This window comes from Peromyscus californicus, unplaced genomic scaffold (genome assembly GCF_007827085.1).
Source record: "Peromyscus californicus insignis strain IS unplaced genomic scaffold, ASM782708v3 Scaffold_15__1_contigs__length_86483966, whole genome shotgun sequence".
Classification (NCBI taxonomy): domain Eukaryota; kingdom Metazoa; phylum Chordata; class Mammalia; order Rodentia; family Cricetidae; genus Peromyscus; species Peromyscus californicus.
The window spans coordinates 51,582,136-51,598,804 of record NW_026294447.1 but is presented as its reverse complement, the minus strand read 5'-3'; the positions used below and the strand labels follow the sequence as shown (position 1 = coordinate 51,598,804).

Genomic DNA, 16,669 nt, shown 5'->3' with positions numbered 1-16,669 from the left:
TCTGTACAAGAACCTTCAGGGTCATTTGCAGTATGTCTTGAGAGACCCCGAGAAGCCCAGTAGCTGGCTGCCTGTCACATGTTCTTCCTGGCACATTAGGCTGCTTCTGGAAGCAGTAGAGTGGGAAGGGGTTGGAGGGGCTGGAGCTTTCTTTTTGGTTTTTCAAGATGGGGCTTCTCTGTGTAGCCTTGGCTGTCCTGGAACTCACCCTGTAGACCAGGCTGACCTCGAACTCAGAGATCTGCCTGTCTCTGCCTACCAGGTGCTGAGGGACTGACTGAGACTTTCAGAGCTGGCTAAGACCATGGAGTTGGGAACCAGGTGTGGGGGTTCCTCTTCACTGGTATATCTGCTGCACCTGCAAGCCACCCAACACTGGTATCTGTAGAATCACGTTTTGTAAGTCTCTGTGAGCGGGATGGGGACCTAGTGAGTGGTGGGCTTGTGTGTCATCATGCTCCGATGAAGGAAAGGCCACCAGCAGGGATGCTTGCCCATGAGAAACCCTCATGGGAGAAGCAGGGCTCAGGAACAGCTCTCAGGTAAGCTGAGACTAGGAAAGAGTGGTAGTGGGCACAGCGGTGTGGCCTAATGGCCATTCTTCTTAGATCTGCATGGTAGCTGTATAAGCAGCCACGGGGCAAAGGGAGTCAGTCTCAGGAGTGAGTAGGTGACTGGAATCTACTAGAGTTGGTGCCAACATACAGGCCTCCCAGGTGGCACACATCCAAGGGAGAGAGGGAGATTTAGGCATTCATGGGAGAGGACAGAAAGGAAATTCTGTGTGAGTTCATGGGAAGGACTATTTGAGACAGAGTGAGTATGAATCTGGTTTTTGCCTCAAATGCTCTCAAAGTGATACTAGGAACAAAACTAGGTTCTCTTAAAAAGCTCAATGGTTCTTTCTTTGTGTTGATAAAGCTTACTAGAGAAGCAGCATTGTGGGTATTTTCCCTTGTGACCTTTGCTAACCTCAGCCTGGTGTTGTGGACCAGGGTGGGGCTGGCTTCAAGGCAGCAGTAATAAAGTAAGCTTGTGTGATCTCTTTATTTATTTATTTATCCACCCACCCATCCATCCATCCATCCATCCATCCATCCATCCATCCATCCATCCATTCATTCATTTATTTTTCCAGGGCTGTCCTGACCGTATGCTGATGACTTAATAGCGATTTTTTTTCTGTCACAGTTTGGGGGCTAAAATTCTAAAATCAGGATATTAGTAGGGCTAGTTCCACATGGAGGCCAAGGGAGGATCTGGCCCATCCTCAACCATACTCAGTATGACTGCATCCTAACTTGATAATGGCTAAAGACCCATTTCCAAATAGGTGCATGTTCACGGGTGCTGGGGAAGGGTCTTCCTCGAGCCAAGCCTTTTTAATGAAGCCCTCTTCAGCCTCTTGTAATTACGTCCTTCAAATTATAAATTTGAAGAGCCAGCGAGGACAGGTCTCATTTCCATATGTCAACAAGTGGCTCTGACTCACTCTGCCTGGGGCTCCTGGAGTCAGGACGGGGTGGCTTTTCTTGTCTCTTGGTGGGTGTGTATGCGTGTGTCTCAGTACATGTAGGTGTGTGTGCGTGCATGTATGTGTCTGTGTATGTGTGTAGGTTAGAGGTCACCCTCAAGTGTAGTTCCTTTGGAACTGTCCACTTGTTTTTTGAGACATTCCCTTACTCACCTGGAACTTGCCAAGTAGGACGGGCTGAGTGGCCAGCAAGCCCTAGAGATCTGCCTGCCTCCTCTCCCCTAGTGCTGGAGTCACAGCAGGAGCAGCCGGGCCTGGCTTTTACCTGGGCCTGGGGATTGAACTCAGGTCCTCGTGCTTGCACAGCAAGCCCTTCACTGGCTGGTCCCTCTCCCCAGCCCCTCTGTCTTTAGTTTACCGAGCTGTTTTATAGCATCTTGTCTCCCATGTGAGTTACTGTTCTTTCCCAGGATGATGCCAGACTCCTCAAAGGCCGACTCCCCCACCCCCATTTTCCCTTGAGATTCTGTAATGCCCATCAAAAACCTGCTAGATATTGAAGAGGAAGTCCTGACTGGCACATTTCTGACAAGGCTGAGCGCTTGGTGGTACGGCTGGAGGAAGTGGCACAGTCCTGTTCATCACACATTTTTACGAATTCTCCACGAATCTCTTCACCTTTCCTCTCTTCCTTGCCCTGCTTGGAGTCCTTATCCGTTGGTGCAGGAGGCTGGACTGGAACTCTGATGGAGCGTACTGAGCAGAAGGACCAGGTCTGGAGTCAGGCAGAGCTTTTACCAAAGGGACACATGACATCATCAGACTGTGACTACTCTTTTCTTCTGAGCTCAGGCCTTAGGCATACCTCTGCTTAAATTCCCATTGTGCCTACTCACAGATACCCCGTCTCTGTGTTTCTTCCTTCATGAGGCAGAGAAGCCCTTTTTGTCCCAGTGTCCCAGCAAGAACCTCCAGCCTGCCTCTGATTGGACAGATACAAGGTCACAAGTCCTCTTCTGGGCCCTTTATTAGTTTAACCAAAGTCATGTAATGGGGGGAGGACAAAGAGAGCCACAGATGCACGGAGGGTTGTGGGCGCATAGTCTCCTCATTGCCCTTGTTACAGCGACAGCCTCCTCCTCTAACCACAAGTGGGCCTTTCTTTCAGGAGTACATTGATGCTCACCCTGAGACCATCGTCTTGGACCCCCTCCCCGCCATCAGGACCCTGTTAGACCGCTCCAAGTCCTATGAACTTATCCGCAAGATTGAGGCCTACATGAAAGGTATGGACACATGTGGTTCAGCCTCCCGACGGGTGGCCCGCACACCTCGGGTCACAGGTTATTCACGTCTGAGGAAGGACAAGGATTCTTGTCTTGAGCACTTTGACACAGGAAGTTATGAGTTCGGGGGGGGGGGGGGGGCAGCCATCATAGGTAAGGAGGACCTATGTTCTCCTTTGCAACCAGGGTTAAGAAACGCAAGCCACAGGATGCTCTTGAGGAGAGTGGTTCTGAGTGCTGCAAAGGATTTTGCTGTGCTGAAGCCCTGCGGGGAGATGAGGTGGCCTGATAGCACTGTGGTTAGGGAACAGGAGTGTGTGCCGAATCGCTCATGTGGAGTAGAGTTATATAACAGGGCAAAGGAGACAGTGGGAGACCAGGGGCCTTTAATCAAATGCAGAGAGATGCACAGTGATGCTGCTGCTGCTGCTGCTGCTGCTGGACATCATGGGGTACATGCTGTCCCCTGGGCGGAGCCTCCTCTTCACCGCATAGCTTCTGCCAACTGCTGGCTCTTACCTAGAAGTCTCGTCTCTCTATCCCACTTGACCACACAGGAAGCAGGGCAGCCCCCAAAGAGTGCAGACTTCCTTTTCAAGGTGTGTGTTTCTGTGAGGTGGACATTCTAGAAAGATCCTTGTGAAAGGTAACTGCCTAGTCTCCCTGCCCTAGTGTTCCCTGCTGAGGCATTTCGTTTTCATTTTAAGCAACGGTTCTTTCTTTGCCTTGGCCCAGGGGCTGCTGAGCCCTTCCCCTTGGCTGCCCCTCTATAGACCATGTTTGTGGCCTTCTGTGGGGGCGGGACTAGTGAGCACAGTTCGGGGGACAGGACCAGAAGTAGTCATGAATGAGGAGCATCCACGTATTGGGTGAGCGCCATGTGCTCGGCCGGAAGCCTCTCATGCTCTGTCTGTCGGCGCTGTTTGCTGGGCACAGTGATCCTGACCATTTTACAGATGAGTCACGGAGCCTATGTTAGTTAGTCAGCTTTTTGTCACCATAACGAAGTACCTGAGCTAAGCTATCTGAGTAAAGGGAAGGTTTAATTACCTCTTAGTTTCGAAAGTAAAGTCCAAGCAGGGCAGTGCAGGGCTGTCCTTTGACTGTTACCTCATGGCAGGTGACTGGCAGGAAGGAACACAGATGGAAACCAGCAGGTGGTTATGTCTTGAACCATGAGCACAAGCTGAGCGGAACCCAACTTGCTTCTTTTATAATAACCCCCCTGTGAAAACTGCTGAGTCCCATTGACCTTAGGAACACCCCCCCACACACACACACACAAAACAGCCCCCACCCCTTAAAGCAGAGGCTCTCAGCCTTCCCAATGCTTCGCCCTTTAATACATTTCCTCATGTGTGGTGACCCCCGGCCATAAAATTATTTTTGTTGCTACTTCGTAACTGTAATTTTATTGCTGTTATGAATCATGTTGTAAATATCTGTGTTTTTCCGTGGTCTTTGGAGAACCCCATGAAAGGGTCATTCGGACCTGCCTCGCAGGGTCACTACTCACAGATTAAGAAATGCTGCTTAAACCGGGCGGTGGTGGCGCACGCCTTTAATCCCAGCACTCGGGAGGCAGAGCCAGGCGGATCTCTGTGAGTTCGAGGCCAGCCTGGGCTACCAAGTGAGTTCCAGGAAAGGCGCAAAGCTACACAGAGAAACCCTGTCTCGAAAAACCAAAAAAAAAAAAAGAAATGCTGCTTAAAGGTTTCACTCCCTCTTATACTACATACAGCCTTAGGGACATCCAACCACATGGACCTTGGGAGGAGACACACACTGTATTTAAACACAGTAGAGGCCTGAGAGTTAGCAGACACACAGCTGTCCCAGTGGCTCTTCATCCCCCTGCCCTTAAGCTTGCCTTTTACAACCGTGACCAGAGGGTGCACAGTGCAGTCAAGGTCCTGCTAGGAACATTGATGAGGGGGAGTCTGTCCTGGGGAAGAGCTGGCCGAGGCTGTCCTGGAGGAGTCTAGAGGCTTCATTCCTGGTGCCCCATACTCACTACTTACCAGTTATTGTGGGGTCTGAAGGCAGGCAGCCAGCAACCTTCTTCTTTGGGTCTGGATGGTTTGCATTGCTTTCCAAGATGGGTCCAAAACCCCAGGTGAGAAGGAGTGTTTGGACACTGATCACATAAAGGATAAGTAGCATTAAATATGAGAGAAGGGCTAGCTGGTGGAAGGAGATGGCAGGCCCACAGCCTCATCTGATGTTCTAACCCTGCCCATGAGATGTGTATGTGTGTGTATGGCGGAGGGGGGGGGGTGGGAGGGAGGGTCTGTGGAAGGTGCCACCATGGAGCTAAGTAAACAGGCCATGGAGGGAGATAGGTTGAAGTTGGATTGGAATCTGACTCCAGCTGCCCATGTGACCTTAGACCAATCACTTAGCCTGTTTTGTGTAACCTGGGATAATGTGGTTCATCCTCAAGGCAGCAGTTAGAATGATGGGGAATTCATCTGTAGAAACATAGTATGCTGTAGCACGAATCTTGAAAGGTCTTATTAATAAAATCAAACCTGAAGCCAGGTATTGGGGTGAATGCTGGAAGATCAGAGAAGCAGAACAAGCCACAGCCACCTCACCTTGCCATTTCCTCAGTTGATCCTGTTTTCTCAGACTGGAAGCTTCTCAGTCCTCATCCAGAATGAATCTCAGCTGAACTGTTGCTCAAAGCCTAAAAGCTTAACCAGGCCTAGTTCCTCACACCTTAAATACCTTTCTGCTTCCTGCTATCACTTCCTGGAATTAAAGGCTCATGTCGACATGCTGTTTCCAGTGTGGCTTTAAACTCACAGAGATCCAGGCGGATCTCTGCCTCTGGAATGCTAGGATTAAAGGCGTGTGTGCCACCATTTTCTGGCCTCTATATCTAGTGGCTGTTCTGTTCTCTGACCCCAGATAAGTTTATTAGGGTGCACAATATTTTGGGGAACACATTATCACCAGAGTATGCTGTTTGTCCCACCGGGTCATCTAAAACAGTAGCTTCGCACTATTTCTGCTATAGCTGCAAGGGCTCAGACATCTTTATTGGGTCTTAGAGCTTGTTGAAGACTTTTATGAGTGGGAAAGCAGGGCCCTCACACCCTAATTTCAAGGGCAGCTCAGGGCTGGTGGGAGCATGCACCCTGTGGTCAAGGAGCAGGGCTGTGGTTCTGAAGCTGCCTCAGCCTGCACAGGAAGTAGTGAGCCTGCCGGTTGCTGGGTGGTTGCAGACAATCTGGTCCTACAATGCAGCAGTGAAGACTAAAGATGCATGGGATGTGTTCCAGAGGGAATTCAGTGGCTAGGGAACGGGTATTCAAGCACCAGGTGGACCCTGCTGCTACCTGGGACATTCCCTATTACACCCACAGGAAAGGGCTCTTCCCTTGAGCCTTTAGGGCATCTAGGGGGTATGGGAACTCTGATTCATAGCTCATTCCTAGATGAGAACTAATTAAACACTGGTTTCTATTGCAGTCATTGCTTATGTCCCTGTCCGAGATGGAAGAGAAGCTCAAGCCAATAGTTCAGGCTTCCTTGGGAATGATAATTCACCCTGCTGAGCAGGGCTTTGGTGGGCAAAAGTTCTAGAAGGGCCAGCAGTGGGCTCATCTGCCTGGAACTGCTCTGAGGCCAGCCTTAGGCCTGACCTTCCTGACCTCAGAATGCTCACTCTTTGTTTTCACTACAGCAACATTTCTCAACCTGTGGGTCAAGACCCCTTTGTGGGGGGGGGGGGTCAAACAACACTTTCTCAGGGATCGTCTAAGACCATGGGAAAAATACAGATATTTACATTACAATTCATAGCAGCAAAATTACAGTTCTGAAGTAACAATAAAAAAGTTTTGTGGTTGGGAGTCACTACAACGTGAGGGACTGACTATATTAAAGGGTCGCAGCATTAGCAAGGTCGAGAACCACTGTATTACAGCATCCAATATGGAGCTGTAGGCCCTAAGAGTCTTTTCTGGAGTGGGAGTGAGACAAGGTGACTCAGATTCAGAGGAATGTCAGAGGGCTCCGTGCCCACTAGGGGCTCCTTCCCTAGGTACCTGTGGAGAAAGACCTCCCTGGGTGGGCAAAGCCAGGATAGGCAAGGGCTGAGGATGCAATGGACTGGCTGGCAGATGAGCATCGTGGTGAGGGCATTGAAGAAAGCTGCCAAGTGGTGCTTAGGAAGGACTTGGAGAACGTCAGGCCAGAGAGAAGGGACTTTGTTTTTGTTTTCAGGCAACGTTGTGGTGCTTGAGCGAGCAAGAGAGATGAGATTGGTATAGACGTGGCTGGGGCAGCTCCCAACGGTCACTGCCAGTGTCCTGTGAGGGGCACCTAGGGTCTAGACCTTTTGCCAGTGGCTCACGTCAGGACAGGCTTGGGAGGCCGGGGACAGGCCACTCACTGGAGGGAAGGTGCCAGGCAGAAGCCATTCTGCTGGATCCAGAGCCTCAGTCCCAGACCTTGTCTTCTAGAAGCCACAGGGTAGGGGGATTTATGTAGGTCCTCCCAGGCAGGGCTCGCCTGCCACGGCTTGTGAGAACCATTGATTGTACCCTAAAGCACAAATGGTTCTGGGCTGGCAGGAAGTATTGAGGGAAGGCTGTGAGTGCTGCACCCAGAATTTTCCTTATTGTCTGTACCAAGCTAACTTGTATTCTTCCTGGAGGGCAGTGGACCTGGGACTTTCTGAGCCCTTTCTTGCAAACAGGGGGTGGTTCCATGGCAGTGCCCCTGGTGGTTCCCTGCTGTATCTTTCCAGATCCTCTGCAGGTGCAGGGACCCTTCTTGGGAAATGCATCCTTGTGCATGTGCCCCAAAACCCAGCTTTTCCTTGGAGGCACACATCCCTTTTCAGGCATGCTGTAAACGACCATAATTACCCCCGAAATTCCCTCAGATAATTATAGCAATGCAAGCGACAGGGCTTTTGTGTAGAGAGTAGGGGCTTGGTTAGCCTTTCCTAAGCTGCCAGTACCCCCAGGCTGAGGTGGCCCTCCCTGTTCTCTGAGAACCCAGCCTTCAGGGGAGCCAGAGCTGGCAGAGGCTGCTGCAGAGCTGTTTGGCTTCTCTGGACTAGGGAAGGAGGATGCCTGTGGCCCGTGGGGAAAGTTCTCCAAGAATAACATGGTCTCTAGGCCAGTATCCATGCTTATGTGGCCATCATCTCCATGCAGAACATTCCCTAGGAGAACCACCCCCTTTAGTATCAGGGTGACAGGGAGGACTTTGGCCTAGAGCCCACTGGACCACCTTTTTGTAGTCAGTGCCTTGTGGCCTCAGCCTCACATTCCCAGAGCTCACGTCCTCCCAGGACCAGGAAGGGAAGTAGGACCCATTCTCTGCCTTATGTCTGCCAGGCTCAAACTCTCAGTTAGCGTGTGAGTTGCATAAGCAAAATAGGGGTTCTCTTGTCCTGTGTAAAGGCCTGGAGGATGAGCACCCACCCAAGCAGCTTTCAGAACCTCATCCACTGATAGCATGGTCCACGATGGTGACTGAACCTTTAGCCATCACACCCCGAGATCTAACTGTTAGGATGGGGAGCAAGCCAAAGGGAACAAACCCAGAGGTTCTGGAAGCTGCAAGACATTGTTCCCCCAGAACTAGCTGAATGCTGAGCTGCCAGAGAGTCAGGAAATAAGTTTGGGCAGCTCTTTGCCAAGCTGAAATTGAGAAGGGCTAGCATGAATCTCAGGGAACACCAGTCATCTGCCAGGACACACCAAAAATGTGAGCTCCTCCTTTGGAGACCTGCCTTTGCCATGGATGAATGGCATTTGGAATGGCCATTGGGCCCCTGGCCAATGTGGGGTGTAGCCTCTGTCCCTGAGCTCAACAGCAGTCCCCTCAACGCAACAGCTCGAGAGCATGAGGCTAGGAGGTTTCTGTACGACACACCCAGAGCCTAGCCCAGGACTCATTCATATAACTGCTCCTTGGAGATAGTCACCTGGTGACTTGCCTGTACCTGCACCTGTCCCTGTATCCACTCCCACCCCTCAGGCAGAGGCATGGGCAACTCTGAGTCTCATCCCAGCTTAAACTAGAGGTGAAAGCTCCCAGAAACATGACATTGTTTGGTGCAGGCCTCGGGGAGCTAGGGAGGAGGCCACGATGACAAACCATGATTTGCTTTGCATGCGTTTGAAGGCCAGTGCTCACAGGGACAACCCACTGTGCCACACAAGGCCAGGGTCCAGAGACACAAGCCCCAAAGCCAAGGCTTAGCCCTGCTGTGCCAGGCTGAGCAATTACAGGCATGGCTCTAGCCAGTTCCCTAATTGGCTGAAGCCATATGTGAGAAGCATCTGAGTGTCTCTGGATGGCGTGGATTTGTGTCCTTGTCCTCAGGGATAACACATATGAAGGGTCTTGGAAAAAGGCCTAGAGGGCTCCTTTAGGGCTCTGAGGACTTCAGGGTAAGGTTGGCTTTCCTGCCTTCCTCTTCCTGTAACCTCCCACATGAGCTGGGGAGGTGACAGATGGCCTGTCCCGGACACTGGCCTCCCCAGGGAGGGATGTGCATGGTGCAAGCAATCTTCTCTGCCTGTGGTTTTATGGGAATTTAATCATGGTTCATCTTGGAGGCGGGTTGGAAGCAGGATTGAAATTGAGTAATCTTGACACCAAGAGGAAAGAAAAGAATGTTACTTAGAGCTCTGGAAAATGGCTCCCTAAGAGGAGATGGGTGTTGTGGGTAGGGTGCGGCTGCCCATCCTAGGGGAGCTACCACCCCCACTCCCACCTTCTCTGAGCCATGCTTCAGGCAGTCACTTGGCTTCCTGTATGTCGACAGTGTGGTGGCTCTTCCCAGGATGACTCTATGAAGAAGGTTGCCCATTTTAGAGATGAGGACATTGAGCTGGATGACTCAGGGTCCCAGGATGAACGAACAGAGGCAGGTCTGGGACAGGATCTATGTTGTCTGGGTTTAGCCTCTTAGCTAGGGTTCCTGAGCCTGGCTGCTAACCCTTAGGGTACTCTGGCTCCTGCATGCCTGCCCACCTCTGTAGCTGTTACAGGTAGTGCCATAGAGGCTTTGAAGCTTTGAAGATTCCCAGGTTCTTCCATTATGGGGCCCTGCCAACTGGCGGTGTTCCCAGGAGTGAGTGCCTTCTAAGTATAGGAGGTGACTGACCAGAGAAGGTCCCAGATGCCCACTAGATGCTCTACAAGTGGTTGATTACCAAATCTCAGCCCTCTATGGTTATTGGAACATAATCCTGATTGTTCTCTGCTGGAGCAGCCATACATTACTGCAGGGAGAGCAGGGCTTTGACCCTGAGGCCAGAGTACACTGTGGGCAGATCACTTGGGAGCATAGCCTTGGGCTGGCCACTACCCCTCATCAGGCCCAATCTGTGCCTTTTCAGGCCAGCCCGGGGGAGGGGCGGTTACTGTCCATGCCAGCTCCCACTACAGCTGAGGCCCAAAAGTAGCCAAAGGCTGGTTGTGTCCCTTCTGTGTTCTGTGTTCCCCATGTTAAGGGCTGTGGCCTTGCAGGAGTCAGGAGACAGGGATTTACAAAGAGACTTGAGAACAGAAAGCAGAATTGAAAGATTTTAAATACTGACAGTCTAGCCAGAAAAGAAGTCATTTAAAAGTTTTGGTTAAGGAAGGTGGAGTTGCTAAAGAATTCAGCACCATTGAAAGGACCGGGTTCTTTGCGTGGGGATGAAGGTGCAAACACTTCCTCCCCATGATCCCATACCTGGCCTTCGCAGCACCACCAGGGTCTTGACAGCTGCTGTGATACCTGCTGACATGTCTCATGAAACTCCAGTGCCGCACCTCTTTATTCCACTTGGTACCTCTGGAAGCCCCAGCAGAGGACCGGGGAAAGTGTCAGATGTGTTGAGTTACCAGTTTCCTTCGCAGCACCACCAGGGTCTTGACAGCTGCTGTGATACCTGCCGACATGTCTCATGAAACTCCAGTGCCGCACCTCTTTATTCCACTTGGTACCTCTGGAAGCCCCAGCAGAGGACCGGGGAAAGTGTCAGATGTGTTGAGTTACCAGTTTCCTTTGCAGTAACCCCTCTCAGGGCCTTGATGGCTACACTAGTGTAAATGTGCAGTCCGGGGTGGTATGAGCTTTCACCAATTAAGATGCACCGATACTTTATAATCCAGGAGTGGTAAGTGAATTGTGACGTGCCCCCTATTATGAGACCCATCTTGATTTCACAAATGGAAAATATAGAAAAACATGCCTTAGAATCAATAAGATGTAGCTATTCTTATCTTTTTCTGTCTAGTCATCTACGTTGTCACTTCCCCTACCTCTTTTAGCAAGAGACCTGTTCCACCCAATACACTTGAAAATTCCAGACTGGGTGCCCCCCAAAGGCTCCATACTTCCAGCAATAGACAACATCTTTCCTTGAGTTTTCTATCAGCCTGTAGGACCTGCCCTTCTGCTGACTCAAATATTTTTTAATCAATTAATTTATTTTTGTGATGGGTGTTTTGCCTGCGTGTAAGTCTGTGCGTCACAAGCATGCAGTGCCCACGGAGTTACAGGAAGTTGTGAACTGATAAGTGGGTGCTGAGAATTGAACCTGAGTCTTCTAGAAGAGCACCCAGTGCTCTTAACCTCTGAGCCATCTCTCCAGCCCAGACTGGTCTTCAAAGCAGCCACTAATCAGTTTGAAATCCATCATTCTAGAGTCCTTTCTTGCTTTGCAGAAATATGTGAAATCTATACACTTTTTAAAAATAAACAGAAGCCAGATTATGTTCACATATACTGCTACAACCTGCACCTCCTTCATATCTGCCTTGTCCTGTTTCTGAGTCTGTTAAAAATGAGGGATAGTGGGCCTGTCTTTTCTGAACAGCATAATATTCCAGCATTTGAAACAGTCAGTCATCATTTATTTGATTATTTGATTACATAGGGTTATCCAGTTTTGTTTTGGACTTGTGTGTTTTTTTTTAAACTATGTTCCTGCATATTTCTGTACAAATTTATCCCCAGAAGTTGGATTTCTTGCTTGAAGATTCCAAGCATGCTCATGTTGGCAGATCTTGCTGTATTACCCTTGAACAGTTTATGTCTGATCACACCAGCCCGTCCCGGGGAGAAGACGTCCATCTCATCTTAATACCATGCTTAGACAGGCTCAGTGCCTCGTCCTGTGCCTATTGGTCATTTGTATTTCTGCTCGAATGAATCCTCCATGGAGTTTTTCCTTCTCTGGGATTGAGAAAAGAGTTGTTGCTCTTTTTCTCACTGACTATTTAGGATCCCCTTGGAACGGAGGAAACTGTTTAAAAATACATTTTCTCCAGTGCGAGCATGGTCTCTGCACTGAGGCCAAGCCAACATCTCTGCTTCCTGGATGTGTCTTGCAGAGAGCGCACTCCAGACATTGTTTTATGTGTCTTGGAAACACGGGGGCTGCTGCAGTTTGGGAGTTGAAGCTGGGAGTGGGGGTGGGGGAAGCCCCACTAGGGTCTAGAGGGACTGTAAATCAGTGGGGACAGCTGCCACTGAGCTAATCCACATTTCCAGCAGCTGGTCGGGGTTCAGGAATGTCTCTGGCCCTGTCCCAGCCGGTGTCTGGCTCCTTCACTCCTGGGCTCTGAACATTCCGGGTGCAAATAGCTGCTTGGCTCCTGGAGATGGACTCAGGTCACCAGCATGGTCTGGAGGCAAACCTCTCACCCAACTGCCTGTGGCATGCTTCCTCGGGCCACACTGGCCCCTGCTTGGAAATGCCACACCCTGGATATTTGTCTCTTCCGGTCTTGCACCCACAGCTGCAGTGGCATCCCCTTCCAGTATCTTACCTGTAGCCAGGGGGCCAAGTTGGGCTGTAGCTGTCAGTAGGGAGGGTGATGGGGCCCGAGGCCTCAGGGCCTCTGAATCCTTAGGAGCAGAGCAGCAGCTGTGGCCACTGTGGAATGCTCCCTTCATCCCCTAGTGGCTCCAAATGACCCCAGCCAGTTGCCCTCTTAGGACTTATAGTGACTGTGTGTATAGGAAATAGTTCTCAAGATAGCATGTGTTCTTATCATTTGGCACCTCAGCTCTTTTTAAATTTTGAGGCAGGGTCTCTTGAGCTGGTAATCCACCTGCCTCGACCCCCTGAGTAGCTGGGGTCCCAGGCTTGTACCACCACACTCAGCTCTGAGCTCCTAAGGACACCAGTTCTCTTGGACTAGGGCTGACTCCGGTGACCTCATTTTACCTGGATACCTTATTAAAGAGACCCTCTCTCCTACAGCCCCGAGCTGAGAGGATTGGGGCTTCCATGTGAACTTCGGGAACTGGGCACAGTCCTTTAGTGTAAGCTACCTCAGTAGGGAGAGCTTGAGAAGTGAGCTAAGGAAACCTACAGTAGCGAGGCATCGCTGGGAGGTGTGAGATGCCAGAGAGCCACAGGTTTGGGGCAGAGGATTCTGTGGAGAGAAGATGGTTATGGGTGATGTTCACAGGGAGCAACTTCCTGATACAGCTGGGAAGAAGTCCCAGCTGGGGTCACCATGGCCGCCCTTTCTTTTGTCCTAGAAGAGGGCAGGCCTACATGATATGGTGCTGAGTGAGCTGAAGTGGGGCATCCCGGATGCCCTCTAGAGGGTGCCATCACATTGCAACAGGGCTACCTAACTGTCTTCTGGGCAGTTTACAAATGCCCAGTGTGGGTGAAACCTCCTGTGTCCCTTCAGCAGGCAGAGAGATGAGTGACATAATTGTCTTACAGATGAAGGAGGGCAGGTAAGTGCGGTGGCCTGGCTAGATGCACAGGTGGTAATATTAGGGCTGGCTCTGGGGCCTCAGGTAATGCTTATCACTGTCACATTTTATTTTGGGGGATCTTCTTCCCAGAGATGGCTTTGCCTCCACAGTCTCCTGGTGCTGAGCTGGTGTCTGTGTTGAGCATATCTGCGCTGAGTGTATCCGCCATCCCTGCTCTATGGGGCAGAGTCAGCATTTGATCCACTCTGCTGAACCTCTCCAACATGGCTCACTCCTGCTGCTGACCTGTGGCAGCCTAGGGTGATAATGATAGAAGAGGCAGGGCTGGAACAGTGGCTCAGTGTGCAAAGTGAGTGTGCTTCACAGGTGTGAGGACCCGAGGCCAGATCCCTAGCACCCACATAGAAGCAGGCGCAACAGTGTGCAGCCTTAACTCTGGTACTGGGGGCAGGAGACAGAGACAGGTGGATCCCTAGAGCTTGCTGGGTTGGTGAGTTTTGATATCAAAGAGAGGCCGTGTCTCAAAAGATAAGGTGGGGAGTGACTTGAGGAAGACCGAATAATGATTCTGTGCCCCCAAGTACCATGTGTACACATGTAGGTGTATACACACACACACACACACACACACACGCACACACACACACGCACGCACGCACGCACCTGCACACAATAATAACAATAATAACGCTACAACCAGTTCTTGGTATGTACTAACCAGGACTCGAACCAGGGCACCTCTTTAGCTTCCAGTGAGGCAACAGGCCCTCCAAGCCAGGCAACAGAATTGGGCCATACCCTTAACAGTTTCTTACCAAATAGAAAGGGTTTGAAGCAAAGACGGCAAAGAGGTGAATCTGTGTCCCTCTCATAATTTAAAATGCATTTTCCCCATGCTGGGGAGGGGAGTGAGTACCGTTTTTGTCTTGGCCTCCTTGTAGGGAAACGGAGGTACAGAGAAATAAAGTTCCAGATGGGCTCTTAATAGGTGAGAGGTGGAGCTGGGATGCAAACTTGAGTGGTATGGGGCCTCCGTGAACCTGTGAGGGGCCGTTTGGGGCCTCCTTGGGCCTGTGGGAGGCCCAGTCAAGTTGGAGCAGGGGCTGTGTCATGAGTGGGGGCGGACACGGCAGGAGACGTCTCCTCCCGTGTGAACAGCAAGGTCATCCAGACAAGAGCAGTGGTTTGGGTGGCAAGCAGTCATTCCCCAGGCCATGCCCTAGGGCCAGCACATGCAGAGGGTCCAGGGCCTTCGACCTGGTTCTGTGTGAACGCTCGCTCTCAGAGGGTTGGGTGAGTGCCTGATCCTGTGTCTCACCTCTGTGCCACCAGCACCACAGACTCCTCCCTCATCATCCCTTTTGGATGAAACCGCTTCCTCCCGTACTTCAGAGACCCTGGGAGAAGGAGACAGCAACGCCAAACCCAGCTCTGACAGGCCCTGGCTGAGGCACATAGCCGAGCTTGTGGCAACCCACTCCTCGTGTGGGCTCCTCCTCCCTCAGAGCAGGGGCGATGGGAGCCCACTCTGGTGGGTTGTTCATTTGCGAGTTCACTGGTCTACAGGGGTGCAGCCACAGCCTGTTGTGCTCAAGTCTGTGAAACCCAAGCTCCCGGGAGTCGGGGGGGAATGCCCAGATCAGACTGAGCCTGCAGAGTTTGTATGGACCGGAACCTGTGCGGTCACCACTAGGCCTGGTCGGTAGGCCTGGTCACATGTGGCCTCCTGTGGAGCCCTTCCTGGTCTGTAATTAGAAGTGACAGCCTGAACAGGGAGTTCCAGCCTGGGTTGCTGCACCTTGGCAGCCTCCTCTCCTGGGAGTAGGCCATCGCTCTGCCGACTGGGACTGTGAACTGCTGGCGCTCTCCTGGCCCTGACCTCCCTCCTGGGAGCCTAGTGTGCCTTCTCTGTGTCCTGGAGGGGGGTTAGGACAGACCACCAGGCTCTGCCTGCTGGCTTTGTATCTTCGGTGTCACACACAGAACATTTCCTCCTCCTTGAGCTGTGCCACAGCTCCTGCACGTGTCCAAGGCTGGCTTATTGTCACCCCAGACTACTGAGCAGGGACCCAAGCTCTAGAAGGCTGCCTGGCCAGCCCCGGGGCAAGTCCAGGGCTTTGCTCATGGTGGTATCTTGTGTCCTGCCTGAGGCCTCTGTTCCAGCCTCACCCCCTATCAGACCTGGTGGCCTCAGAATGATCACAGAGAGGGCATGGGATTCCTCACCACACTTCCCATCCTGTCCTTGCATAAAGATACTGCCTGAAGAGGGGACCAGCCTGGGCTGGGAGGGCATGGTCATTCATTGTCGGTACCACAGTGTAGTACTTCCACCCTTTGGGGGACAGTGTGGAAGAACCGATGAAATGTCCATTCTGTGAACCCCCAAACCTGGAAATTCACTCCTGGGAATTCATCCTGTGGAAGCAATTCGCCACAAGTAAGAGTCACATGTAGGAGAGATATTCCTGAAGTTGGCTGTGGTGGAGAATGATCATTACATGTTGGGGGGACATTTCACCAGCCAAGCAGCCAGGGATACAAGATCATAGGGAATAGAGGGGTAGCAATATTCTATAAAAGCAGAAATGAGAAAGAAAAATTCATTTATTAAAAAATGAATATTGAAAATGAGAACAAAAACATACTGAGGAAAGCCAAGGAGAGCTGGGCCCTTGACCTTGACCTTGGGCACCTGACATGTCCTGGGAAGCTGGACATGGACCAGTGAATAGCCATGACTCAGAACGTGTCTGCTCTTCTGTGTGTCTCCTCAGCTGGGCACTGGCTGCATGCTCCTAACAACCCAACAGGGCTCGGTCGGTCATCCTCCAAAGGTTTTGGTTAGTGAGTGGTTCAGCTCTGGGTTAAAATCAAGCTAGCCAGCTTGAGAGCTCCACCCATCTGTTACCTGCGGAGTGGATGGGACACTGTGTGTGACCTGGGTGTCAGCACCATTCATTCCTGTGTGAGTTCCCTTTGGACTGGTGAAAGCCGGCAGCCGGGGCTTGCCCCTCCCTCCCTGAGGGCCCTCCAGCTCATGCTGTCTGTTGTGAAGTAGCAGGGTGGGAAGCTGGGAGCCTCAGAGTTTCTCAGGGACTGATGGTACAGCTCTTAGAGGAAGACAACCCACCATCTACCCAAAAAAAGCCTCTTACCAGTCCCATCCAGAAATAAGATGACAGATAAATCAACAGCAGTACC

The 16,669-nt window shown here is 51.3% G+C and overlaps 1 protein-coding gene across 2 annotated transcripts in view; it reads left to right on the top strand.

Moving 5' to 3' along the window:
• Itpk1 (inositol-tetrakisphosphate 1-kinase) overlaps positions 1–16,669 on the top strand; it is a 142,424-nt gene that overhangs the window by 98,110 nt on the left and 27,645 nt on the right. For both annotated transcript variants that reach the window (XM_052738829.1, XM_052738830.1), the window contains exon 4: positions 2,643–2,760. In XM_052738829.1, the coding sequence (XP_052594789.1) occupies positions 2,643–2,760 (118 nt within the window). The remainder of the gene's footprint in view (positions 1–2,642; positions 2,761–16,669) is intronic.